Here is a 26,406-nt window from a genome sequence, read left to right as displayed (position 1 = left end):
CCAGGACCACATGCCCCACCACCACCCAGCACGCCTAGGTCAGCAGCCCGCTTCACAGATGCAGCAGGATCGTGAAAGCGAGGCCACAAAAAGGCTTTCCAGGGAATCACTGCCCTGAGACGCAGGCCCTGGCAACATCCTGAAGCTGCGTGGGGGCCTTCCGTGAAAACATCCTGAAACTGGGGGCCTCCGGGCCCGCTCTTTCTGGCAGGTCTGTCTGGACTGGCTGGCACAGTGTCTGAGGAAATGCTGACTTAGTCATCAACAGTTGAGAGCCAGAGGACTTCCCAGGGAAACGGAGCTTTCCAGCTGCTCTCACAGCGCCCAGGAGGGTACCACAGGGTGTGCGCTCCTCGACTGCCCAGAGCTAGCAGGGCCCAGGCATCTAGGACTCCTGCCCTAAAACCACCCGGACAGTCAGTCCGCACGCAGCCCCTCCAGTTCTCAGGCCCAGATGAGCGCTGGCAGCAAGAGCCAGCGTTCAGCACCACCGTGGGGCAGGGGCCCGGGCAACTGCAAACGCAGAGCAGCGCCCAGAGGACACGCGTGCGGAAGCTGCCCAGCAGCTGCCCCGTACCCGGTGCATGCTCAGGACCCCTTCCTGCCCCACTACCAACCTTTCTCTGTCCAAGAGAAAGGCAAGGATCCGGCCACATGCCCGAGAATGCTTCCTTCGCGCGCCAGGAGCAGAGGGGCGCCAACGCGGGCCTCTCTCAGCGGGGCCGCCGGCAGCCCTGAAGGCAGCGCGCCTCATGCCTGCCGCTGTTCAGCCGCTCAGTCACGCCCGACTCTCTGCGACCCCGTGGGCTGCAGCCCACCAGGCTCCTCCATCCATGGGATGTTCCTGGCAAGAATACCATTGCCATGTCCTCCTCCAGGGGATCTTCCCGACCCAGGGATCACACCCAGGTCTCCTGCTTGGCAGGTGGATTCCCTACCATGAGCCACCAGGGAAGCCCGTCTTACACCTGAGTCGGCCCCTTATGGCTGACACCTGCAAAGGCACGGCCACACGTCACACTGGCTTCAAAATCAGACATGAAGAGCAGCAGCCAGCAAACCAGAGGCAGAAAGCTCTCACTCGACAAAGCTCTAGCCTCTTGTTTAAGAGCTGCAGAGAGAAGCACCGAGCTCGCTCCAGAACATCCAAGCAGCTCTTTGTAGAGAAGAGCGCTCTGCGTTCTGCACCCAGGGATGTCAAGAGCACACGTGACACACATCTGCACCAGACGGGGTGAGAGCAACGGCACGGGCGCCCTGGAGACACGGCCCCGGCCCGTGTCTGCACGGGGCGTGTGGAGCCCCGCACTCCCGCCGCGATGACCGAGCATCGCCACCTGGCGGACGGAGCAGAAGCATCCTCCGACCCTGGAAACAGAAGCCTCCAGCCTCGTGTGGGGTCTGTATCTACCGAAGCTGCTCCTGCCTGTGGCCCGAGCGCACGTCCAGCCCCAGGACAGCACATCAGCCGTGGCCCTGGCAGCCAGGGGTGACTGGGCTGGGCCGGGGCATGGAGTCACGGGGGAAGCACGGCTCTCAGAGCCAGCCTGGCCGCACACGGCCGGCCACCCTCTTGCTGAGTGCTGACATCAAGCCCATCCCTTCACGGGGCGGTGGGGGGGGGGTTGCCGGCAGGAGCAGCATGCTGCCTGACGGACGACCTTCATGAGACGCCACAGATCTCCTCCTGCAAGGCCTCCTCCAGGTGGAGTGCTGATGTCCGTCTGAACCCACCTCTGCTCCAGAATCCAGACCTCCACCCTTGTCTACACTCACTCACCTGGGTCCTAATTCAGCTTGACCCGAGGTGCTGCCATTGCAACAGCCAAGAGTCTCCACTGCAAGCCAAGGTCAAGCACGAAAGCCCAGCCTAGAATTGTGGGCGCATGAGGGCCCTGGGAGTGGTCCCTGGGGCCCGCTCCTCCCCGCACAGTGAGGGGAGAGCGCCCCCATCCGAGGGGCCAGGACAGCCCACGAGTGCGCCCGTGGACGAGGCCCCTCTGCTGCTCGCTCAGGCAGAGGAGGGGAAGCGCCAAGACACACGGGGACCCGAAAAGGGAGAGCTGCTCTGACAAGGAGAAAGAATAGCATCGCAGCAAAGCCACAGCCAAGAGCTTAGCGCGGTCCTTTCTAAGCTCAGTAACGTTCGCCCTGCCTGCTGACAGAAGGGCGAGGTCTCTGCCCGTGGCTTCCCCTCCCCTCAAGTTCAGCAGAAAGACACTTACCTGCTGTTACTTTATTCAGCGTCACTAAGGAGCTGAGGACCTTGTTGAAATTCTGCCCCTGATACAAATCGTTTGCATCAAACGTCTGCAAGGGAAAGAGAATAAGCAGGGTTAGCGGAGCCCGGCACTGGGGCGGGGCGTGGCAGTCTGTGCAGCGGGAGGAAGACAGTGGGCTTTGCAGGTGAGACCCAGGCAAGGGCACCCGAGGAGCTCAGCTTCCAGGAGGCCGGGCCACTCCGCTCCTGGGGCTGAGTCCATTTCTGAACCACCCTGCCCCACCCTCCCAGCGACCTGGGGCACTCCTGGCACCCAGAGAGGGCTTTTCTCCTTAGACTGAGGCCAAGGCTGCTGGGCACGCCTACGACAGACTTCCTCTCCCGGTCACAGCCCAGGCCAAAGTCAGGAGCAGCCAAAGGGAAGCCCAGATGCTGGAGTGGACATAAGGGTAGAGGGAGAGGAGGTGGGGAGGCAGACTCCAGAAAGAGGGGCGCCTCCACCCCAGAGACCAGGGACACAACCGCACTGGCCCAGCCCCGCCCGCCCAGGAGCTGGAAAAGAATGCACGTCGGGCTGCCCAAACACAGCGCCATGGTCTCGGACGTGTGCACAAACACCACGGGCTGAGACACACACACCTCACTCCCAAACGCTGTCTGAAGATCACACACAGCTTTGGATCACTAAATAACAACAACTCCCCGCCAAAAAATTTAACCATCAGATGATCCACAACTTGTGCCAGAGAAAGTAGGGAAAGAAAATTCTTTCAGAGATGCAGTTAACAGAAAGATGTGTTCATGTGTCAAAATGAAAACTAGGATAACATACTTCAAAGATTCTCTCACCGGGGCAAAAGTGAACTCTGGTGGCCAGCCATCCCAGGAACGGCTTCCTCTGCAGGTCGCCCACCACCTCTGCCCCGGCTGGTTCACAGTTCCTGCGTCTCACATCCTGCCAGGAAGCCCGGCTCCTCTTCCTGCCTCCCACCCTCTGTGCAGCCCCGGCAGACTCAGCACAGCCAGCAAGGCCCTGGCACACTGCACAGTCCCCGCACAGGCCGCCGCAGAAACTGAAACCCGCCCCGCAGCCCTCACCCCCCACATCCAGAGAACGGCCTGCACGCAGTAAGAAGGCAGCGACCCGCCCGGCTCCCACCATCCCACCTCCCCGCCACGGCTCGGAAGGTCTCTGTGAGGACAGACCCAGGACACAGGGCTGCTCCAAATCTCGACAGTCACTGCCATCTCTGGCCCACTCTCCTGCTTTACCTTCTGAGATGAGTAAACATCCTCGTGAGGTGAGCTCAGACGTGAACCAAAGAAAGAAAATCCAAGAGCTGAACAAACCAGCTCCAGAAAGGAGGCCATTAAACCCAAATTGAGAGAGGAACGCAAACAGAGCTGGGAGAGGGGAAGAGTCGTGAACTCAGACAGCCAAGCACTCCGCGACACTGCGCACACCTTTCTCGCGGATGGAGCAGGAGATAAAACATTCGTGATGCCAGATCCTGCCCGCCTATGACAACGAGCACCCCTTAGGGCAGCCTCTGGAATTCCCGTGACACAGACTAGAGTTCAAGGCAGAGGAGACCGTGATTCAGGCGGGCGTGTGCAGCTACATCTGCAATGGGCTGGCTGAGTTCTTTATTAAAAGGAGGGCCCTGAACAGGCCTCCACTCCCTTCTGTCAGAACACAAAAGCTCCTTCTCCTGGGAAAGGTGGGGGGAGGCAGTCTCAGCTCTCAGGTCCTAATTCCAGAGCTTGGAAAATTCAAATTGTAGTATTCTGCAAGAAGAAATATACATAAAAGTATCTACTAACCTTCATCGTGGTAAGGCAGAGAGTCACAAAACCCAGAAAAACAGGATGTTGAAAGCTGAAGTTTCCTGTTATTCCAGAACTATATATCTTACTTGGACACCAGGAAGCGTTTGGTTGGCTGAAGCAGCCCACCAATGGGCTCCAAAGTGATGTCAGAACTTAAGTGAATTCACACACACACCACACTTCTCAACAGGAAGCTACACAATGAGACCAGACAAGCGCCTGCCACCGAGAGGGGAAGACGCACATTCTGAGTCAACAGATGTTTTGACTAAAGGGCTTCTCTAGAGAAAGATAACCAATTACTTCCTGAAACAGGAATGTATTCAACAGAAGAAAAAAATCTTAGGGTTCAGAGAAGGTGGGAATAACAGCGCACACAGTTACCCCGGGGCACTCACGCTTCGGAGACAAGCCTGCCCGCCCGTGGACCCTCTGCCAGTGGTCACCTCAGTCCATCAGGGCACCGAGGCTCCCAGACAGAAGTCCACCCACCCAGCCCCACCTGTGCAGCAGAGAAGGCAGGTTCTCGAGCACCCAGTGCCCGGAGCCGCCGAGCGCACTGGACACTGCACAGGAGGGCTAAGCTGGACCGTCACGCACCTGAGCCGAACTCAACCTCCCAGCCGTCACGCTTGCTCCCTACACCACCCTCTGACACGCTCTTTCCTTACACTTAGCATCACAAGTGGTATCAGGCTTGGTCCCTGAACTAACACTGGACACAGGAGGGCTCAGCCATCCCTGAGGAAGAGATGAGGCGCCACACGCCAGCCGCCACCAGCACCCACGGCGGGGCGATGCGGTCAGGGTGGCCCGCCCCCCAGAGCAGGAGCTCTGAGGCCCCCGGCCAGAGGATGACCACGCCGCCCTCCGGCTCCTGTCTGACTGCTGTCTCCCAGCCTCCGCTCGGCCCCTCCCCAGGCGCAGGGTGGGCACCCCCACCCGCCGCCCCGCCGCTGGCCAACAAGAGCCAGCCCAAGCAGCCACTCTGAACAGGACACTGCCCTCACGTCCCAGCAGAAGCTTCAGGAACCTTCCAGCATAAGTAGGGCACGGCGCTCGGGAGCTTCTCCCCCGGCCTGAACCCCAGGATAAAGAGGCCACTCAGCACACCCACGCCGTCTCCACAGCCAGCACAACGGGCAGGACACGCCTGCCGAGTGGTCAGCCACGGAGTCGTGCGGGCTGCTGGTGGGCAAGCCTCCTCTGGGTAAGAGCAGGACATAAACCCACGTCTCCCCCAGTAGAGCTGGCTCCTGAAGAGAGAGTACAGCTGCTCCACAGACCTGCTCAGGGAATCTCCCAGAAAGACCCCAGGTCCCCGGCTCGCCCTCAGAGGGCTCTGGCTCTCTCAGGAGATGCCCCCTCTCCCCCGCGTGTCAGCACCTCTGCAGGGGCCACGCGAGCTGGGAAGGAGGGTGGGGTCCAGAGATGAAGGGAGACAGGGCCCAGGGCACCTGTCGACCTAACAAGTCACCCCAACACCCAGACGCCCAACCACAAGCCGTGGCTCAGGAGCCTGCGGCCTGCTGGGCACATGGCTCTGTCTCCCTCGGGCAGGCCCCAGTCGCCAGACCCTCCGTGTCTCAGGAAGGGCCACGGCCCCCCTTCAGGAGGGAGGGTCCCTGCGGGAAACCCGCCCCAGGCCCTCCATGGGCTCCCACCTCCTGGGCCACCCTCTTTTCCTCAAACCCAGCTGCCACTCCGGGCCTGCGGAGCGCTGGCACGCCTAACAGCGGCTGGGGCACCCCCACCCGCAGGGTGACGGCAGGGCGCCCAGCTCACCCATCCGAGAGGCTCTCCCTACCCCAACACTGGCGAGCGGCTTTGCCTTAGCTTCCAGGCTCACAGATGGTACGAGAGTCAGGAGAGTCTCCCATATAATAACAGAAAAGCAAACTTCACATAATGTTATACTTCATGTAACAAAGAGCTTGTCAGTCAGGAACCTTCCAATTGTAAGCAAGTGAAACACAACTCAAACTGGCGTAAACAAAAAAAACAATTATTGGTTTGCATAACTAATGAGTCAAGAACGGCAAGGACCACGGGCACAAAATCAGAAGCTTCGGGCATCTCCTGACTCGGCTTGTCTCCACGTGGGCTGAAGATCAGGAAGGTCCTTCCTCACAAGGCCACGAGGCCACCAGGAGCCCCCCGCCACAGCCAGCAAGTCCGCCACCTCGGCCACACCTGTGGGCCCTGCCGGAGTCACAGCCGAGAGGCCAGAGAGGCAGGGCAGGGCAGCGCAGCGAGCCGGGCAAGGCCAGGTGACGACACGCAAGCACCTCCTGGAGACCTGCCCGCAGCTGGGACTCAGAGCAGGCAGGAAAGGTCACCTCGGGACTGACCGCCAGACCCAGGAGCAACACAGCAGCAGCGAGCTGCTCCCGCCAGCGCTGCACACACACACACCCGCCCCGTCTCACCAGTGCCACAGCCACAGCAGACGCTGACCCGCCTGGCCACACCACTGCAAAAGCGACGGCTCACACCTCAACAACGCCACCACGGCTGGGGTGCCAGAGAGAGAAGACCAGGCAGTGCGGAGAAGCCCTCCTTCCACCCTCCTCAGGGAGAGGACCCCCACTGCGGAAGGCCGACACAGCTCCGTCCCAACTCAGGCAGCTTCAGCATTCCAAATGCAACCAGCCAGGTCAGCTCCGCTGATGAATTTAGGAGAAAGTTATTTTTGACACAAGAAATTGTTACTTTTGGCATAACTCTGGAGTGTCGCTCTCAAAGTTTAAAAATATAATCTTGCCCTATCACATTGTCAAGTGGAATCTGTGATTTTAGAACAAGATGAGTAAAAAAATGAATCTTAAATAAGTTGTGCTATTTAAGTTTAATGCAAATGGTCCATATTGCTGGGGATATGTGAAAAGCAGAAATCCAGCAGAGAATGTTCTCTTTCTCGGCTTCTGCAGATTCTGCATTTAATTCCACCTACTCCTACACCCTAGGGATAAAATTAAAGTTCGATGATGGATTCTATCGATACACAGCACGTTCACCCTATGTGCCCCCGTTTCTTTTCCCTTAAATGACAATTAGATCATATTCAATTCTGTGGATTCCACTGTATCGACACCTAAAACACAAGGACAGGGACCACTTACTCAAGAAAAGAGACACCAAATATTTTAGGCATTTCCAGGAAGGGCTGGGGCAGAAGGGAGCACAGAGTCCTGAGGAGCGAGGCAGCAGGACCCGCGCATGAAAGGGATGTGATGTCTCCGCCCCCGTAGGCACCAGTCAGTCCCAGACAGACGCTGCCAGGTGTGAAGACGCGCAGGAGCAGCCTCTGCGGCCCCAGGCGCTATGCTGCGGACTTCACCCCAACCTCACCTCGTAAAGGGGAAACCGAGGCTCCAAAAGGCCTTCTGACAGAGGTTCCAGACGGGAGCAGAGCACTGAGCCGCATCAGTCGCTGGGCCCCCCGACCCACACACAGGTCAGCGGGGCAGCGCCCGCAGAGGAGGGCGGCTCGGCACCGGCCCGTCTGCCCGCCAAGGGCTCCGGCGACCGGAGGACAACTGCACAGCCGCCAGACAGAGGGTCTGAGCAGGTGCCCGGCAACTACTCAGGCTGACGGCTGGTGAGGCGCGGACGCTTAGAGCCAAAAGGGCAAGGAGCACACTGCGCTAACACTCAAATCAAGTCGTGACAAAACCCAAACTGTGAGAAACGCGTCAAGACGGCAAACTGCAAGTACGCACTGACTCCCATCCCTCCCAGCTTTTCACTGAGATGACAGAAAGCAGCCGCTACTGATGAAAACAGCAACAAAGAATCCACCGCAGGAGGGAGCAACGGGCCACCAGCCGTGGAGAGGAGGCTCAGGGAATTCCTGCGGGGGCTCCACAGGCAACGACCCAGAGTCTTCAACACCAAGGGAGTCAACAAAGAACAGCGGTGGGGAAGCTGGAGAGCAATGGCACACGGCCCGGTGAGCGCAGCACACGACCCCTGGGTGGACCCAGCGCAGAGGCCCCTGCAGACCCAGGACCGCAGGAGGGAAGGCGTCGCCAGAACAGCGGAAACGCCCGGGCAGGCCTGGGCGGTACCAGCCCGACGTGGCGGCGCAACAGGAGGGCCTCGTTTTGAAGACGTGTGTGCTGGGCACATCCTGGAGTATCCCCGGGGGTGCTGCGCTGCGCTCAGTCGTGTCCGACCCTGTGTGACCCCAGGGACTGCAGCCCGCCAGGCTCCTCTGTCCATGGGGTTCTCCAGGCAAGGATACTGCAGTGGGTTGCCATGCCCTCCTCCAGGGAATCCCCCGACCCAGGGATCAAAGCCAGGTCTCCTGCACTGCAGGCGGATTCTTTACCAGCTGAGCTACCAGGAAAGCCCACGTGAGGGTTAAATAGTTAGCGAAGGAACCACGGGTTCACACACAACTCAGCGACTGAACACCAAGGCACCGTCTACACAACGACAGTGTGGAAGCACAGGGCGTTCACCCTCATCTCCCGGCTGTTCTGCTGACTGTAAACTTTCCAAAATGAAACGGGCTGATCGCGAGGTTCTCTCCTGCACCCCCTCACCGGCCCCCCGGCTCCACACGTCAGCAGACAGGGAAGCACTTCACTCGTCACGCACAGAGCCTTCCTCTGCAGGCCTCAGGGAACAGGACTCAAACCAGCCATCCCACAGGCCCCCTGTCCACTCAGTCACTGCCACTCACCACGCCTCAAGTCCCAGCGCGGCTGGGCCAGCCCGGTCCTGCACCGGAAGAGTGAAGAGCAGCAGCTTCCCTCTGTGCCTCCTCCGCCGGGCAGGCTCCCTGGCTCTCCCGCAGGCTTGGGGGAAACACATGGCCCCCTCTCCTGGCCAGACTACTCCCAACATCACCAACCCCTCATGCCAAGCACACACCAGGACTTCCCTGGTGTCCAGGGGATAAAAATCTGCCTGCCAACGCAGGGGACACAGGTTCAACCCCAGGTCTGGGAAGATCCCAAACAACCCAGAGCAACTCATCTCGCGCGCCTGGAGCCCGTGCTCCACAACAAGAGGAGACGCCCCAACGGGAAGCCTGTGCACTGCACCGAGAGACGGTCCCCGCTCGCCGCAGCTATGGGGGGCCTGTGCACAGCAACAGGACCCAGCACTGCCAAAAGCAAACACAAAACTTAAAGGACCCCCGGGGGAACTAGTCACAGCAGCGTCTCCACAGGGGCCGCTGGACCCACAGTCCCGTACAGAAGCTCCGCAGCCATGGATGCCAGCCTGCCTGCCTGCCACTCTCCCTAGAGCAGGAGTGTGCGTGTCAGTCACCCTGCCTCGCAGGGGGAGACACCAGCGGTCATGGGCTGGAGACCCGGCACTCTCAGCTCGAGGACCAGGCGCTCTCCCAACTACCAGGGAAAACACCCAATACACATCAACCGGAATCGGGTCCAAAATTTGGGTCAAATTAGCTCAGAAATGCATATTCTGGCTAGAAAGTTAGTTTTTTTTAACATACAGAATGCGGATGTCACATCTAAATATGGTCTGAGAGGCCTTGGGATTTGTTTCGCTTTGCAGTGATTCCCTGGGAACCTGTCCTCTTGCTAGTTCCCAGGACTCAGAGGAACTCCACAGGGACACAAACCACCTCAGGGCAAAGAAGGGGGGCACTCTGCCTTCCCCAAGACCAATGGGGAGAAGCCTGTCAGGAGAGGGGTCCCTTCCTCAAGATCAACAGGCATTTTCTTGATTTGTTTTTACATGAAAATAGGAAAGTGACAACTAGAAGATATTCAAAGAAGTCCGTTTTACTGGACTTGGAAAAAGGGGGAAAAGGAGTAAAAGAGGGGAATGAGATCAAAAGACAGGCCACTGAGGGGCTAGAATTCCTGTGGCCAGAGAAGCAGGCCGCCAAATGTGTCAGGACTCTGCTCGCGAGCACGCAGAATGTAGTACCCAACAGCAGCCCGTCCCCCTGCTCCACAGCCCCCCAGGCCGTCCCCCTAGACCGTCCCCCCTGCTCCATCCCCCCTAGACCGTCCCCCCTGCTCCATCCCCCCTAGACCGTCCCCCCTGCTCCATCCCCCCTAGACCGTCCCCCCCGCTCCATCTCCCCCAGACCGTCCCCCCCGCTCCATCCCCCCTAGACCGTCCCCCCCCGCTCCATCCCCCCTAGACCGTCCCCCCCGCTCCATCCCCCCTAGACCGTCCCCCCCCGCTCCATCCCCCCTAGACCGTCCCCCCCCCGCTCCATCCCCCCTAGACCGTCCCCCCCGCTCCATCCCCCCTAGACCGTCCCCCCCGCTCCATCCCCCCCAGACCGCCCCCCCTGCTCCATCCCCCCCAGACCGTCCCCCCTGCTCCATCCCCCTAGACCGTTCCCCCCTGCTCCATCCCCCCTAGACCGTCCCCCCTGCTCCATCCCCCCCAGACCGCCCCCCCTGCTCCATCCCCCTAGACCGTTCCCCCCTGCTCCATCCCCCCTAGACCGCCCCCCCTGCTCCATCCCCCTAGACCGTTCCCCCCTGCTCCATCCCCCCTAGACCGTCCCCCCTGCTCCATCCCCCCCAGACCGCCCCCCCTGCTCCATCCCCCCCAGACCGCCCCCCCTGCTCCATCCCCCCCAGACCGTCCCCCCTGCTCCATCCCCCCTAGACCGTCCCTCCCACCCTGCTCCATCCCCCCTAGACCACCCCCCATACCATCCCCCCTAGACCGTCCCCCCTGCTCCATCCCCCCTAGACCGTCCCCCCTGCTCCATCCCCCCTAGACCGTCCCCCCTGCTCCATCCCCCCTAGACCGTCCCCCCTGCTCCATCCCCCCAGACCGTCCCCCCTGCTCCATCCCCCCTAGACCGTCCCCCCTGCTCCATCCCCCCTAGACCGTCCCCCCTGCTCCATCCCCCCAGACCGTCCCCCCTGCTCCATCCCCCCAGACCGTCCCCCCTGCTCCATCCCCCCAGACCGTCCCCCCTGCTCCATCTCCCCCAGACCATCCCCCCCGCTCCATCCCCCCAGACCGTCCCCCTGCTCCGAGGTCCCCTACAAGACCTGGAATCCACCCACCACCTCAGCAGCCATGGACAGCCATGCCCTCCCACTCTCCTGCCAAGAGCGCAGCCAGCCACCATGCCGTTAGGATCTGCGAGGGACCCCGTCCTCCCTGCAGGGCTGAGAAGCAGGAAGCTGCAGACGCCACCGTGTTTGTGGTGGTCTTCAGGTGGCTACAGAAACCAGTGGAAGCTGCGATTCTGGCTCGGCTGGCCCAGTCCAGGTGTGGTGCGCCCAGGAGGACGCAGACGGTGGAGCGGCACAACCCAAGTTCAAATCCCGGCGCTCCCACACTGGGCTGTGACCTAAGACCTTGTCATCCCCTCCTCTGCAAAGTAGGGACGACACCCTCTCCACAGGGCACCTGGGAAGACTCGACAGAACAGTACACGCGGAACAGCTCGGCACACACTCTACTTGATACGTCAGTCCCGTTCAACTTCAAGCTGACGTGTGTCTCCAGCCTCTTCAATGATGGAGACTTCAAGGGTCCGATGTGGGTGCCACCTGCCTCGTGAGGTGCTGAGCGCTTCCAGTGCAGCCGATTCAGAGTGAGAGACGCTTTCAGTGAGAGAAAACTTCAGATTTTAAAGACTGAGTGTGAAAAAACAAAGTAACGTCCACCATATCTTCACGTCAACTACACCTTTAGGTAAGAATGTTCTGGGCACACTATAAGTTTAAAGACAGTGGACTATTCAAATGAACTCCGTGTTTCTTTTACCTTCTTTTAGATATAGTTACTAGAAGATTTAAAATAACAGGTGTGGCTCCCATTCTATTTCTACCGAATGGCGCTGATCCTGACAGGAGCCCCCAGAGACCTGAGGGGAAGGGAAGCCCAGGTCTGCGCGCGGGACGCAGCCTGCGGGCAGCGGGAACCAGCTCCCTGGCAGGAGAGCGGGCCAGGCTCAGCAGCGTGACGCAGAGGGTGCGGGACAAACTGCACAGAACCATAGCGTCAGAGGAGGATGTAGCATCCCTGCTTACAAGCACCTGCAAGATGGCCAGAGGACAGCTGTGCATTTCACCCACCAAATGACTTTTAATTACTCACTGTCTCTCAACTTCTTCAAAAGACAAGTTCTGGCAAAAACATGAATGACTTGAAGAGTTTATCCGGTCAGTCAATAAACACTACATCATTGCTACCACTTCCAGCTCACCGTAGAGTTGGGGAACAGATGACTAGCCAAGACGACAGACTGTGGCCCCAAACACACCTGCAGTGCAGAGCGAAGCGCACAGCTGAACTATCCACCCATCTGAATCTAGGTCAAAGGTGGTGATAACACCTGGGTGGGGCATCTCATTCCCAGGGAAAGGACTGTACACGTTTGTCTTTGTTTCAATTAATTCTGAAGCCTACATCAACAAGTTTCAAGTTTCCACACGAGCGTGTTTTAGTTCTTTCAAAACTATTTTTAAATAGTTTTGGACAAAATCTCAATCATGACCTTGCTAAAAATCTAGACGAGAACAGAGCAGGAGGACAAAGAAGTTTAATAAAGAATCTGCCCTCCAGAAATACACAAGGAAGATGAGAATTTTAGAAAGACGTAAGGTTCTTTCTTTCCCCACCTCATCAGCCCATCAACCCAGCGGATGACAACCCTGGAGGGCCCTACTGATGCCTTTCCCTTCTCTCTGCAGGGAGAAAATCAAAGCTCCATCACTCACACAGCGGGAAACAGGCACCGTGGTACACAGTCTCCAGACTCGCTTCCAGCCAGAATGCCCCCCTTTACAAAGTGGCCCTGGAACACCTCTGGCTGGCACCAGGCTCAGGAAAGGAGGCCTCCTGCAGCAGCACAAGAAGCACCTCTCATAGGGCCAATGCCAGCTCCGCGCCCCAGCTCCCCACCGCCGGTCCCCCAGGGGCCCGCAACAGCCCTGCCAGCCCTGGACCCTCATACCCACCCCAGCTGCCCAGGACCTGCCAATGTACCCCCTCTGGAGTATTCCTTACCAAGCCCAACAGCAGCCTTACGGTGAACACTCACAGGGTTAATAGTGAGAACTGATGTCACACTCTGGCTCCTTCCTATAAAATGAGGACTGGGCTAACTCAACAGACTAAGGAGTAAACTAAGGCAGCACGTGCCAGTCCTTAAGGAGCACAAACAGCAGAAAGCAGCACGCTGCGGAGAGCTGAAATCAGGGCCAGGTGGAGACGGGAAGACTACACACAGGACCTGGTCAGCATGAGCAGCGCTCTCACAACGACCAGGACAAGCTCTGTCCTTCCACATGTACCAGGTGAACGGGGGCTTCCAGACACAACATTCTCAAGCTGGAGACACTCACAGTGCCTGGCTCCTTTCATCAGCAAACTCGACTTTTCCAGGAAAGTTCCAACTTTCATTATCAAGGCATACATAATTTTAAATAGCGTTACTTTACATCCTAATTACATTATTAGAAACATGAGAAAAAAAAATCTAAATTCTTATCAAACTCCATACTGTTGAAGGAAACAAAAAAAGTCAAATAAGATGCTTGCTGCTGCTGCTGCTAAGTCGCTTCAGTCGTGTCCGACTCTGTGCGACCCCATAGACGGCAGCCCACCAGGCTCCCCCGTCCCTGGGACTCTCCAGGCAAGAACACTGGAGTGGGCTGCCATTTCCTTCTCCAATGCATGCAAGGGAAAAGTGAAAGTGAAGTCGCTCAGTCGTGTCCGACTCTTAGCGACCCCATGGACTGCAGCCTACCAGGCTCCTCCGTCCATGGATTTTCCAGGCAAGAGTACTGGAGTGGGGTGCCATTGCCTACTGGGTAGCAAAAAAAAAATCATAAGCAAAATGAAAAGATCAAAGTCACATAGGCTGTTTTGCTAAACATGGTTTTCCAATAAGTTTTTACATTTTCCAAATTTCAAAACGTTTTCTAACCTAAAACCTAAGTTGTTTTTCAAAGCTTAACAATAAATGCTAACTGTACAATAGTCCTTTAAAATTAAAATTCCTTTCATGATCAGAACCACTCACTGGGGCATAATATTTTATTTCCACACTGTATTAAGATGTGTACACATGAAAATAACTGATAAAGTGATTATGATGTTCCATTCCTCTTTTAAGAAATCTGTGGATAATTTATAATGGTGGTAAACAAGAAAATACATACACCAAAAATAAGCAGCCTGTTACAAGCACAATTCAGTCTAAACCTCTGGAAAAAAGCACCTTGACAACTTTACATAAAGAAAAAGCTAATCTAGAATTCAAGCTATCAGTTTTGGGGGTTCACATTTGTAATTTCAAAAGCTTTCTGCCAATCTCTCATCTTCCAGGATTTTGTGAAAACAAAGCATAGAGCTACAAGGTATTTCAAAAGAACAAAGCCTTTCTCTGCTCACTCCCTTCCACGTTTTTCTTTAAAAACCCCGGGAAACGGCCACACTTGTGGCTTGTGTGAGGCTGTCTTTCAGGAAGCAGGCCTGTCCATCATATCACGGATGAGAACAAGTCTGGAAGCCCACCTTGAGTCCACACCACACAGAGTTCCTTTTTCAGAGTGCTTAAACAGTGTATGGGCTTTCTGATCTGCTTTATTATTATTATAATCTCTCATTTAATTGAAAGTTTTAAGTATGACTTATAATTGAGCTTGAAAGAATGGTAACTAAACCTGTCTCTATATTAACTTTACTAGAAGAGATATTCTTAAAAATTTGCACAAAATAAGTCAAAATCGATTTTTATACATAAAGTGAAACATCTGATACCAACTACAACTTCAAGGTCAGTCAATCACAAGCATTTATGGAAGGCCTGCGAAATGCCAAGCGCTGCTCTAGAAGCTTAGGATGTGTTAGTGAGCAATGTCTCTTCTAGAGCACCTTTAAATAAGCTCTTAATGTTAAAAAACAGTAAATTTCAAGATGAACATTTTTTTTCAACAAAAATATAAAAGACATAAAATTTCAACAGTAACCTTTGGAAAACTAAGGATGGGTTTTTGTGTGTGTGTTTTTTAATTCAACTTTTTTAAAAACAATTCTTTCCTTAAAACCTTACATTGAAACGTCACATTTTATCTACGTACAAACTGAGTTTCAAATTTAATGATTAAAAAAACACACAAAAAACACCTCAATAGTTTGGAAAGAATAATAAAATTCCACAACCACCAAGAAAAAGCAAAAACTGCCACAAACATTCATTATCACAGCCTGACAGGGAACCTCGATGAAAAATGACCAAGCTGACCCAGCAGAGAAAGGGACCCTTCTGAAACAATGTCTCTCCCACTCCTGAACTGCCACATCTCTGCTCTGGAACCGCCTCAGAGTCTGATTTCCTCACAGATATCAGGCACTATCAACCTAACGATAAAAACAGTACCAACAGATAAACCTTCCATAGAATCTTCCCCAGATCTGACGGCTTCCAGATTTACTTCCCAAGAAACAGAAGAGGAGAACCCGCCGCGGTTCCTCTGAAGATGCTTTCATTCACTGCTGCCTAGGAGCCTGGCAGGATGCGTCTCAGCCCTCAGATCAGGACACAGGCAGAGTGCTAAAGCGACAGGCAGGAGAGGCGAGAGTCACGCCCCCAACAGACACAAAGCAGCCGCATTTCTGACCTAAAGCACTGCCCCAGGGTTTGGGGGGGCGCGGGAAACACACACATATGGGAACGTAACATGAGAGAGGAATTTCCAGAGAGACGCCGCTGAAAGACGGCGCTTAGCGTAGAGACAGAGTCCTAAGCGACGTGGGAGCGACACCTCCGCCCAGAAGGCTCCCCGAGACGCAGGTCACCGTCTAACCTCCACGTCCAGTGAGAACGAGAGCCGGCTGACCTACAGCCCAGGGAGACAGGGGCGCGTCGAGGAGGAGGAGGGGCCCGCTCCCCTTCTCCGGGCTCGGCCCGACACCTGCCTGGGCTTCGCGAGCCTGGAAGCGCGTCCTCCGAGCATCCCCAGGGCAGAGAGGCGGCCGAGGCGGGTACCACGGAGCCCGAAGGCGCCCCTGACGGACGGGCGCCCGTCACCTGCACCGCAGCCACCTGAGCCCCCGCCCCTTCGCGGGGGGCGAGACGCGGGGCTCGTCGCCGGCCCGACGCCGCGCTCGCCCCGGGCGCCGCCCGCCCGCCCCCCGCGCGCCGGCCTCACCTCCAGCCGCAGGGACGCCCCGCAGCCTCGCAGGAACTCGCGGATGTTGCTCAGGCACTCGCCCTCGCTCCGGGGCTCCGGGTAGACCTGCAACACAGAGCACAGCCGCTGAGCGCCGCGCGCGGGCCGGGCGCGCCCCGAGGCGAGCCCGCCGCGGCCCCCGCGGGCGCGCCCGCCCCTCACGCCACCAGGCCGGGCGGCGCCGGCGGCCCGGCGCGACCCTGGCCGCCCCCCGGCGCCCGCGCGCTCCGCCGCCGCCTCTCCTCACCCGCTTTCCTTCCTCCCGGCTGCACCAATCTCCTCAGGCCCCTTCCCTCACCAGGAAGTGGAGCGGCGGCGGAAGTGACGTCTTCAGACCGCGCCCCGGCCAGCCCCCCTCACGCGACCCCTTCCGGTCTCCGCCTCGCTGGCGCGGCCTCCTCGCCTGGCTGCTGGCCCTCAGCCTCGGACGCGGCCCACCGGACGCAGGCCACGCGGGGACTCCTCCGTCCCCGAAAGCTGGCGCTTTTCCCCGACGCGGCCCCGCGGACGCAGCCCGCCCGCTCAGCGGGGACCCGGGAAAGCTTGGCCTCCGCCGCTTCGAGCAACAACGGAGGGGCTGGCGAGAACCTGTTTTTTCTTCAGTTCTTCCCCGCCCCCGGCTCGAGGGGGCAGGGGGGCTAGAAGTCTAATAGATAATTTTAACTAATTAGCAACGTAAATAATGCATGTTGGGATTAAAGCGCAACGTTTTCTTCTAAATCTGGACCGTGTGTTTCATCAGTGATTAACCAAAATAGCCGGTTGGTTACTCGTCAGCGCGAAGGCTGCTGGAGATGAAAGGCGGCAACTGCAGCCTCCATCACGGGAGAGGAGCGGCGAGGGCTCCCGCAGACAGACCTTCGGTGCTTGGTCCAAGGCAGAGCTGTAAAGGCCACCGCCACGCGTGTAAGGAGTTGCTAAAAACCTCCCACGGTAAGAAACGAAGGAAACCAAGAACAGCACCAATTACACAGAACAATCAAGGGAGAGGCCTGAGACCTCAGAAGAGCTTTCTGTTGTTCTGAACGACACATGAAGGCTTTTTACACTGAAGTGTCATCGGGAATTCGAGCATTCAGGACGCTCAAGACATTTTTGTCCTTCTGTCCCCTAGGGTGAAATCTCGACATTCCATCAGGCCTCTCTCAGGAATACTGTGGTTTCCTGTCAAAGTGCTCAGGGCTTCTAAAATTACAAAAGAAAACCAGGGTGTTAAGCAGTGCAAAGATAGAGGAAACGAGACTTTCTTCCCCCCTAAAGTTTAAAAATTCCTAGAGAAGTGCCAGCATGTTTCCCTCCAAATACTGAACAGATTTGTTTTTTCCAAAGGAACAGCAAAACCAAAGCTTCCTTCTAGTCCCATCTACTCCTTCCTCACACTCCCTCACACAGTCAGTCCTCATTCATGGATTCTGTATTTGCAAATTGGCCTACTCGATAAAATTTATGTGTAACCACAAAATCCGTATTTGCAGCACTTTCTCAGCCATTTATAAATGTGCAAAGCAGCAAGAAATTTGAATTTCCTTATGCACACGTTCCCAGCTGAATTTGAGCAAGGGCATGCTGTGCCATCTTACATTAGCTCATAATGGAAGCAAATGTTCTTTCCGCTGTCTACTGGTGCTATGTTTTTCACTTTTTTTTCCTTTTTTTTTTTTTGCTTTTTCTTGGTGATTTCACTATTTTAACTGGCCCCTGAGCGTACTGTTAAAGCACTGTCCAGTGTTCCTAAGCACAAGAAGGTTGTGATGTGCCTTACAGAGAAAATACGTGTGATAGATAAACTTCATTCAGGCCTGAATTATAGCGCTACAGGCCCCAAGGTCAACGTTAATGAGTCAACAATACGGCACATCTAGAAAAAGAAGATATTCGGAAATTACATGAAGCCGCTCTGGAAAGTGCTAAGGTAACCTTCATAGTGCATGATGCAGCTGTGGGAAAGATGGAAAAGCAGCTACATTTGTGGATTCACGAGATGACAAGCAATAAAAAGAGCATAGTAGACAGCATTGTTGTGAGGCTGAAAGCCAAAGAAATGTGCGCTCATCTTACCCAGGGCCGAGACAACGCTAAGCCCTGCTGAGCTAGTGCGGGTTGGCTTGCACAATTCAAAAAGTGATGCCGCATGAAAAATGTCAGACTTGCAGGCAAGCCAGGTTCTATGACCAGGAGGCGGCAGAAGAGTTTAGAAAATACCTGCCAAGTGTTAAAAGCGTTACACAGAAGAGCAGGTTTTCAGTGCTGATGAAACGGGCTTATTTTACAAGAATGCTGGCAAGTGAACCTGTGAAATGCAAATGACCTCCAAAGCTCTTGGCTTTAAATCATTCAAAGAGTGGGTAACCTTGCTATTATGGTGCAGTAGCCAAGGGTGACTTTAAGAGAAAACCCCTTATGGTACACAGAGCACAAAACCCATGAGCATTCAGAGGGAACACCTTGAACCATATGCCAATCCATTGGAGATAGAACAAAAAAGCATGGATGGCATCTGAAATATTTCTGGGAAGGTTCCACAACTGTTTCCCAGAAGCTGAATGCTATCTCCATGGCAAAAACCTTGCCTTCACGGTTTTATTAATCTTGGATAATGCCCCAGTTCATTGCCGTTAAGAGCTCAAAAATGCCCACCCTGACACAGAAGTTGTCCTCATGCCCCCAAACATGGCATCTCTCATCCAAGCCCTCAGTCAGGGCATGCTAAAAGCTTTCAAGGCACATTACGCCAGGGAGCTTTAAGCAAGGCTTTCGAGGCTCTCAGCACCAACAAGGAGACCACCATACACAACATTATTGCATATCAGCACAGCCTGGGACAGTGTCAAACAGGCTACCATCAGCAACTGTTGAGGAAACATTTGGCCAGACTGAAAAATTTTGAAGGTTTTGAAGCTGTCACAGAAAATATGTAAAACAGTGTCAAAAACACAAAGCATATTGCACAGCAAATGAGTGGAGAGGGTTTCTCTGACATGAAGGGAGGCACCAGGGAGGAGATCTGGGGAGAAACAACAGCAGAACCCCCCAACCAAGGCTCAGATGAGACGGCAGAACAGGTTTCAAGTCAGTGATGATGAGGACGGTAGTGCAAGTCAGCCTGAGACTGCAAGAATCGTCCCTCTTACAGCAGCCAAGATGGCGGAATGGCCTTCAGCCTTGGAAGAAATTTTCAATGACATGGAAAATGGGGACCCTGTGCCCAAACGCCGCCTCACATTTAAGCACCCTGCCTCAACTGAATTCATCTTTTATGCCAAAACACGTAAAGATACGAGGCAAAAAGCCAAGTGGACAAAGCTGAAGCAATTATTTCAAGTCAGATTGGGAGGGAAAGTTGTTGACACCATCACCAAGCTGTGAAGGCCAAACTCCTGGGGTAGGGCTGCCAGGCCACCCTCCTTGACATCTTCCTCTCCTGCCCAGGGAGCTTCACCACTTTTCCTGAGTTTTCAGTGAAGTAAAAAGAAGTTGTGTCCAACTCTTCGTGACCCCATAGTCCCTGGAATTCTCTAGGCCAGAATACTGGAGTAGGTAGCCGTTCCCTTCTCTAGGGGATATACCCAACCCAGGGATCGAACCCAGGTCTCCCGCATTGCAGGTGGATTCTTTATCAGCTGAGCCACAAGGGACAAGTTTCCAAGGGGCAAGCCAACATTGAGGGGCTTAACCACACTGTGTGCTGCCCTGCCACGTGTCGCACAGCTCCGTCAGCAGGGAGGCGGTTTCTGTACATTTCTCAATGTTTCAGTTCAGTGCAGTCGCTCAGTCGTGTCCGACTCTGTGACCCCATGAATTGCAGCACGCCAGGCCCCCCTGTCCATCACCAACTCCCGGAGTTCACGCAAACTCACGTCCATCAAGTTGGTGATGCCATCCAGCCATCTCATCCTCTGTCGTCCCCTTCTCCTCCTGCCCCCAATCCCTCCCAGCATCAGAGTCTTTTCCAGTGAGTCAACTCTTCACATGAAGTGGCCAAAGTACTGGAGTTTCAGCTTTATCATCATTCCCTCCAAAGAAATCCCAGGACTCATCTCCTTCAGAATGGACTGGTTGGATCTCCTTACAGTCCAAGGGACTCTCAAGAGTCTTCTCCAACACCACAGTTCAAAAGCATCAATTCTTCGCACTCAGCTTTCTTCACAGTCCAACTCACATCCATTCATGACCACTGGAAAAATCATAGCCTTGACTAGACGGACCTTTGTTGGCAAAGTAATGTCTCTGCTTTTAAATATGCCATCTAGGTTGGTCATAACTTTCCTTCCAAGGAGTAATCGTCTTTTAATTTCATGGCTGCAGTCATCATCTGCAGTGATTTTGGAGCCCCAAAAAATTAAAGTCTGACACTGTTTCCACTGTTTCCCCATCTATTTCCCATGAAGTGATGGGACCAGATGCTATGATCTTCGTTTTTCTGAATGTTGAGCTTTAAGCCAACTTTTTCACTCTCCACTTTCACTTTCATCAAAAGGCTTTTTAGTTCCTCTTCACTTTCTGCCATAAGGGTGGTGTCATCTGCATATCTGAGGTTATTGATATTTCTCCCAGCAATCTTGATTCCAGCTTGTGCTTCTTCCAGCCCAGCATTTCCCATGATGTAAATGTTTAATATTCAGTTAACACTGTTTTGGAGGTTTTCTTCCTTGTGTTACACTGTACTGTCCAGTATGCATGTGTGTGTGTGTGTGAGCAGTGGACACGTGTACTTTTTAGAACAGTCACCCTATGGTGACATTACATAATGCTATCATTGAAATAGTGTTTTCTTATGAAGATACACGGCATGTAATTATTTGTAAATATTACATATATATGTTAAATAAGCCATCTTTAAACAGAAGCATACCCCAAACAAGACTAGGTATTGATTGGCTGACCAAATGTTGTGACCACAGTCTCAAAGGAAACTAACCCTGTATTTCTCCAGGAACAGTGGTTCAGTTGTTGCTAATTCAGTGGTCACGGTGCCCTTGTAGAATGCAGTTACCACAAATAATGAGAATTGCCTCAACATTTAAAACTATTAATCCATAAGGATCTGTTATGAATTCTCTATGAGTTCACAAATGATGGAAACAATTACAGTTTTTCATAAAAATTATTAATTACAAAATGAAATTATTATTTGAAAATGTATCTCTTAAGGCAATGTTTTTTCAGTGTTTAGTCTTCAGTTAACCCTGTTTTGGAGGTTTTCCTGTGTTACACTGTACTGTCCAGTACATAGTATGCGTGTGTGTGTGTGTGTGTGTGTGTGTGTGCGTGTGTGTGTGTGTGCAGTGGACATGTGTACTTTCTAGAGCAGTCACCCTATGGTGACCACACTACATAATGCTGTCATTGAAATAGTGTTTTCTCTTAGGAAGAAGGTATTTTTAAATGGGTTCATTTACCCATGGATGATCACTTACTACTGGAAAGAGATATGGACCAGCACCAGTTCTATTCCATTGGGGTTTTTTATGCAGACACTGAGAAACCTTGTTCATAAATTAAGTGCATGGAAATGGATGGAGTTTTGTTAGGATGTAACTTGATTCTCTGAAACCTTCTGAGTTACATAGCCAAAGTCCTGATACAATCGGTCATAAATAAAAACTTTACATCATCAGCTAACAGCTTGATTGGGGTCTCCTTCAATTTCTGTGAAAGCTAAGAAGTACAACCCCGAGCTGCAGCCCACAGTCATCAGAGGCACACCCCTCCCAGCACCAGGGCCCTCTGTGACCCAGCCGGGAAGCCCTCCTCCCAGCAGTGTGCACCTTGGGGACACAACAAGGGTGAAGTGGGAGAGGGCCGTCATTGTGAAAGGGGAAGGGATACCTGGGCCAGTGCCAGGGTCTCCGTGCACGGGCAGCTTCCCAGCTCATCAGAGTTGAGCACAGGTGCAAGCTGAGGACCTAGAACTGGAAATGTGATGGTGGTGGTTTAGTTGTCAAGTCGTGTCTGACTCTTTGTAACCCCATGGACCGTAGCCCACAGGCCCCTCTGTCCACGGAATTCTCCAGGCAAGAATACTGGAGTGGGTTGCCATTTCCTTCTCCATGATGAAACAAAAGGCAATACTTAAAATCCCCCCTCCATATTTTGCTGAAGAAGCCGTATGAATGGTAAGTGAGTATATGAAGAAGTGTGGCGCGTCCTTAGTCACGGGGGAAATGCAATCAAAATCACAGAGGACACTCTCCACCCGGCAGACTGGTGAGATGGAAAAGGCTGCCGGTCTCATGCACTGAAGACGGGGAGCAGCCGGAGCCCCACGCTTGACAGTGGGGCACTTGGGGAAATGCAGTGTCTCAGAGTCAGACCCGCCTGAGCCCCAGCAGTTCCTCCCCGAGGCATTTACCCAAGTGGGATGTAAACACGCCCTCCAAACTCCACATTCGAGAATGTTCACAGCAGCTTCATCTGCAGCCACCCGAAGGCAGGCTCCCTTGAGTGCATCTCCCGAGGTGTCCAGAGAGGCGCTCCAACAGCTGCCCTGCACCTTTTCCAACGGTCCTCTCCCGAACCTCCCACCACGACAAACTCCAGGCTTTTCTGCCAAAAGCTGGAATCTGGCAGAGGCATGCTGCTGCTGCTTAGTCACTTCAGTCGTGTCCGACTCTGTGCAACCCCATAGACGGCAGCCCACCAGGCTCCCCCGTCCCTGAGATTCTCCAGGCAAGAACACTGGAGTGGGTTGCCATTTCCTTCTCCAATGCATGAAAGTGAAGAGTGAAAGTGAAGTCGCTCAGTTGCGTCCGACCCTCAGCGACCCCATGGACTGCAGCCTACAAGGCTCCTCTGTCCATGGGATTCTCCAGGCAAGAGTACAGTCCCCAAAGCATTGTGATTTCCCTTTGAAACACTGCTTTTGTAGATCCTATCTGATAAGGGGCGTGTCTGATGTTCTGAGAATCTGCTACAAACTAAATCCCAAGGCAGCACTGAGGTCAGAGGTCAGACGTCAGCACCAGCTGCTGGGCTCCCGCCTCCCCAACTTCTTCCACCATCCACCCCACAGCCAGCACAGCCAGCTCCACTCGCAGTCAGGATAAAGGCACCCTCAGCGCCTCCTTGCCAACTCTAAAGGCATCCAGAGTTTTAGTTTCCAAAACTGCCACCAAGAAGAACAGGCCGTCCTCCCAGCAAGGAATTGCATGGGTTTCAGCTAAGGTGGAGAGTACAAGAAACTAACAGCTGGGAGACACCCCACTGCCTGGGACCCTGGTCCCCAGGAGGGGTGGCTTCCTGGGGCACCTCCACAGCCTTCCCCCGCCCCCACTTTGTAAATAGACTCTTCGTTAAATCCTCTTCAACCATCTGTTTAGCGTCATCTGTTTCTCGCTGGGACCCTAACTACAGTGAGCCTCCTGGTGGTACAGCGAAAGACGAGAAAACTCAGGGAAAGGACCAGCCACAGACCTGCCACAGGCCAGTGCACCAGCCCACCGCACTGCTTCCAGAAAGAGGCGGCTTTACCTCCCGACACGTCACAGCCCCTGCTTACAGGGCATGTCCTCCTGGGGGGACATGCCGCCTCTGCGTTCAAAGGAAAAAGCAGGAGGAACGTGAGCGGGTGTTCAGAAGTGCGTGGCCTGGGGTGGAGGCACACGGCAGGTGACGGGGCTGCCGCCCGGGAGCGGAGCGGGCCCACAGGACCGAGGCGCGGGGGCCTGCTTGTCACGCTGTACCTCTCCGTACCCTTCCAATTCTGTCCCACATGCAAGTATTATTAAATAAACACACTTTTAAAAAGAAGAACACTCCAGTCTCATGTACTCCACTAATAAAGTAGCCCTCCAATTAAAAAACAGCCCACAGAGTCCAGCTGTCTGTGCGTTGGGGTCCTTACAAAGCAGATCTCAACCCGCCCCGCCAAAATGCAAGGTGAGGCTTAAAACCCTAAAGTCCCCACCCAGACGTCAAATGGGCGCTGAAGGGCTCACCTAACTTGTAACGAGCCAGCAGCCATTGCTTCACTCTGACTAGAGCGTGGCTACCTCCTGCCCAGGGGCCACGCTCATTCTGCACCCAGAGAGGCAGAGGGGAGGGAAAACAGGTCAGCAGAGCCCAGCAGAAGGCCATGGGGCCCTTCCTCCAGTCCCGCGGAGGACAGTGAGGCCGCTGCAGCGCCTGGGACCTGGCAGCGAGTTCCAGAGAGTAGACGGCTCCCAGGGCACACAGCCTGGGGTCACAGGTCGTTTACGGGGAGCCATCGGAGCTTTTGATAAAGCACATCTTCCTCTGCTTCCCTTCTTCAGCACAAGCCCTACTCCCGGGTGGATGCTACGGTCACCTGAGGAGCTGGCCGAGCCCGACGGGCAGCCAGAAATGCGAATGCACCAAGTGCAGCCTTCCCAGACATGAGGGGTGCCGGGTGGGCACCGGCAAGACCGCAGAGCCTAAGTTAGCTCGGGTGGCCCCTGAGGCTCGCTTCCCACAGACTCCAAAAGCACATTTCAAGTCCCTGAGAAAAATGGTGGCGACCATCCCAAATGCATACCAATGCCAAAAATGGATTTTTTAAAATGTGAGCACAGACATTCCCCAGATAACCCGGGCCAAACTCCTCCACCACAGTTACATTTTAGCCTCACAGGAATGTCAGATTGACAGGCAGGTGTACAGTTACTGCCAAACGAGAGCAATCTGAAAGCCAGCACGCCGCCTGCCCCGTGTGGCTATGACCCACACGCAGCGTGGGAGAGGCGCACAGCTAGGCCCCTGTGCCGCCTTGTTCCTTCCCGATGCAGGAGACAGTGGCCCGAGCTCACAAGGGCTTCCCAGGCGGCGCGGTGGTAAAGAAGCCGCCGGTGACACAAGAGACGTGGGTTCAGCCTCTGGATCAGGAAGATCCCCTGGAGAAGGAAATGGCAAGCCACTTCTGTAGTCTTGCCTGGGAACTCCCATGGACAGAGGAGCCTGGTGGGTTATAGTCCACAGAGTCACAAAGCGTCAGACACAACTGGGCACACCAAGTTCACAAGACAACTTAAACTAGGCCTTGCACTCACAGATTTGTCTTAACTCTAAAGTCTCACCCATTCATATGGATTAGCATCTTTTTTCTTCCTCTCTCACCCTGCTGCTTTCCACCCAATGGAAACATGCATTTTGGACCATAAAGAAAGCTGAGCACTGAAGAATTGATGCTTTTGAACTGTGGTGTTGGAGAAGACTCTTGAGAGTCCCTTGGACTGCAAGGAGATCCAACCAGACCATCCTAAAGGAGATCAGTCCTGAAAATTAGTTGGAAGGATTGATACTAAAGCTGAAACTCCAATACTTTGGCCACCTGATGCAAAGAACTGACTTTGGCAAAGACCTTGATGCTGGGAAAAGTTGAAGGCAAGAGAAGGGGATGACAGAGGATCAGATGGTTGGATGGCATCACCAACTCAATGGACATGAGTTTGAGTAAACTCCAGGAGTTGGTGATGGACAGGGAGGCCTGGCGTGCTGCAGTCCATGGGGTCAGAAAGAGTCGGACACGACTGAGCGACTGAACTGAACTGAAACCAGAGCCACTGCCGACTTTCTTCAGCTCCATCTCGGCACTGTTTCTGGTCCTTCCTATTGGTTTCCTCTCCCACCGCACACACTTCAGAACGGCTGGCCACGCCCGTGCCTGTGCCCACGGGTGGAAGAGCCCGTGCAGAGGCTGTGGCAGCCGAGGGGAAGGTGCCACGTGCCTCCGCAGCGTCCATGCAGCAGCTGGGGCTGAGAGTCCATCTCACTGTTCACTGAACCAGGGTAGGTGAGGAGTGAGCGGGGAAGCTGGAAGAAAACTGCAGGAGCCGCAGGAACTGCAGACAGGCTCGTTCTCCCCTGACTGGCACCGCAGCCGTAGCAGCAGGCACGCTGTAGTTGACCCAGCAGACACAGCCACAGCACGGGCCGCAACGTGGACCATGTGGAGCTTACGTGTGCTTACAGAACACGTGGCCCATGGCCAAGCGGGTACATCGTGACATGCACGCGCAGTGCTGTGAGGCATCCCGGCTGCTGCATAACCACGCATTCACAACACGTGGGCCGAAAGGGCCTGACCACCACCGTCTTGCCTAATTTGCTCTCTCCCTACAGAGTCCCCGGAGAAGGCAATGGCACCCCACTCCAGTACTCTTGCCTGGAAAATCCCATGGACGGAAGAGCCTGGTGGGCTACAGTCCATGGGGTTGCTAAGAGTCAGACACGACTGAGCGACTTCACTTGCAC

At 54.6% G+C, this 26,406-nt stretch overlaps 1 protein-coding gene across 3 annotated transcripts in view; it reads right to left on the bottom strand.

Moving 5' to 3' along the window:
* Nucleotides 1-26,406, bottom strand: part of ARHGEF7 (Rho guanine nucleotide exchange factor 7) — a 103,851-nt gene that overhangs the window by 57,600 nt on the left and 19,845 nt on the right. For all 3 annotated transcript variants that reach the window (XM_052649913.1, XM_052649914.1, XM_052649912.1), the window contains exons 2-3: nucleotides 16,177-16,263; nucleotides 2,226-2,310 (exon numbers count right to left, since the gene is read on the bottom strand). In XM_052649913.1, the coding sequence (XP_052505873.1) occupies nucleotides 2,226-2,310; nucleotides 16,177-16,263 (172 nt within the window). The remainder of the gene's footprint in view (nucleotides 1-2,225; nucleotides 2,311-16,176; nucleotides 16,264-26,406) is intronic.

The sequence above is a fragment of the Budorcas taxicolor genome, chromosome 12, assembly GCF_023091745.1.
Source record: "Budorcas taxicolor isolate Tak-1 chromosome 12, Takin1.1, whole genome shotgun sequence".
NCBI lineage: Eukaryota > Metazoa > Chordata > Mammalia > Artiodactyla > Bovidae > Budorcas > Budorcas taxicolor.
This window is presented reverse-complemented; position numbering and strand designations above follow the sequence as displayed.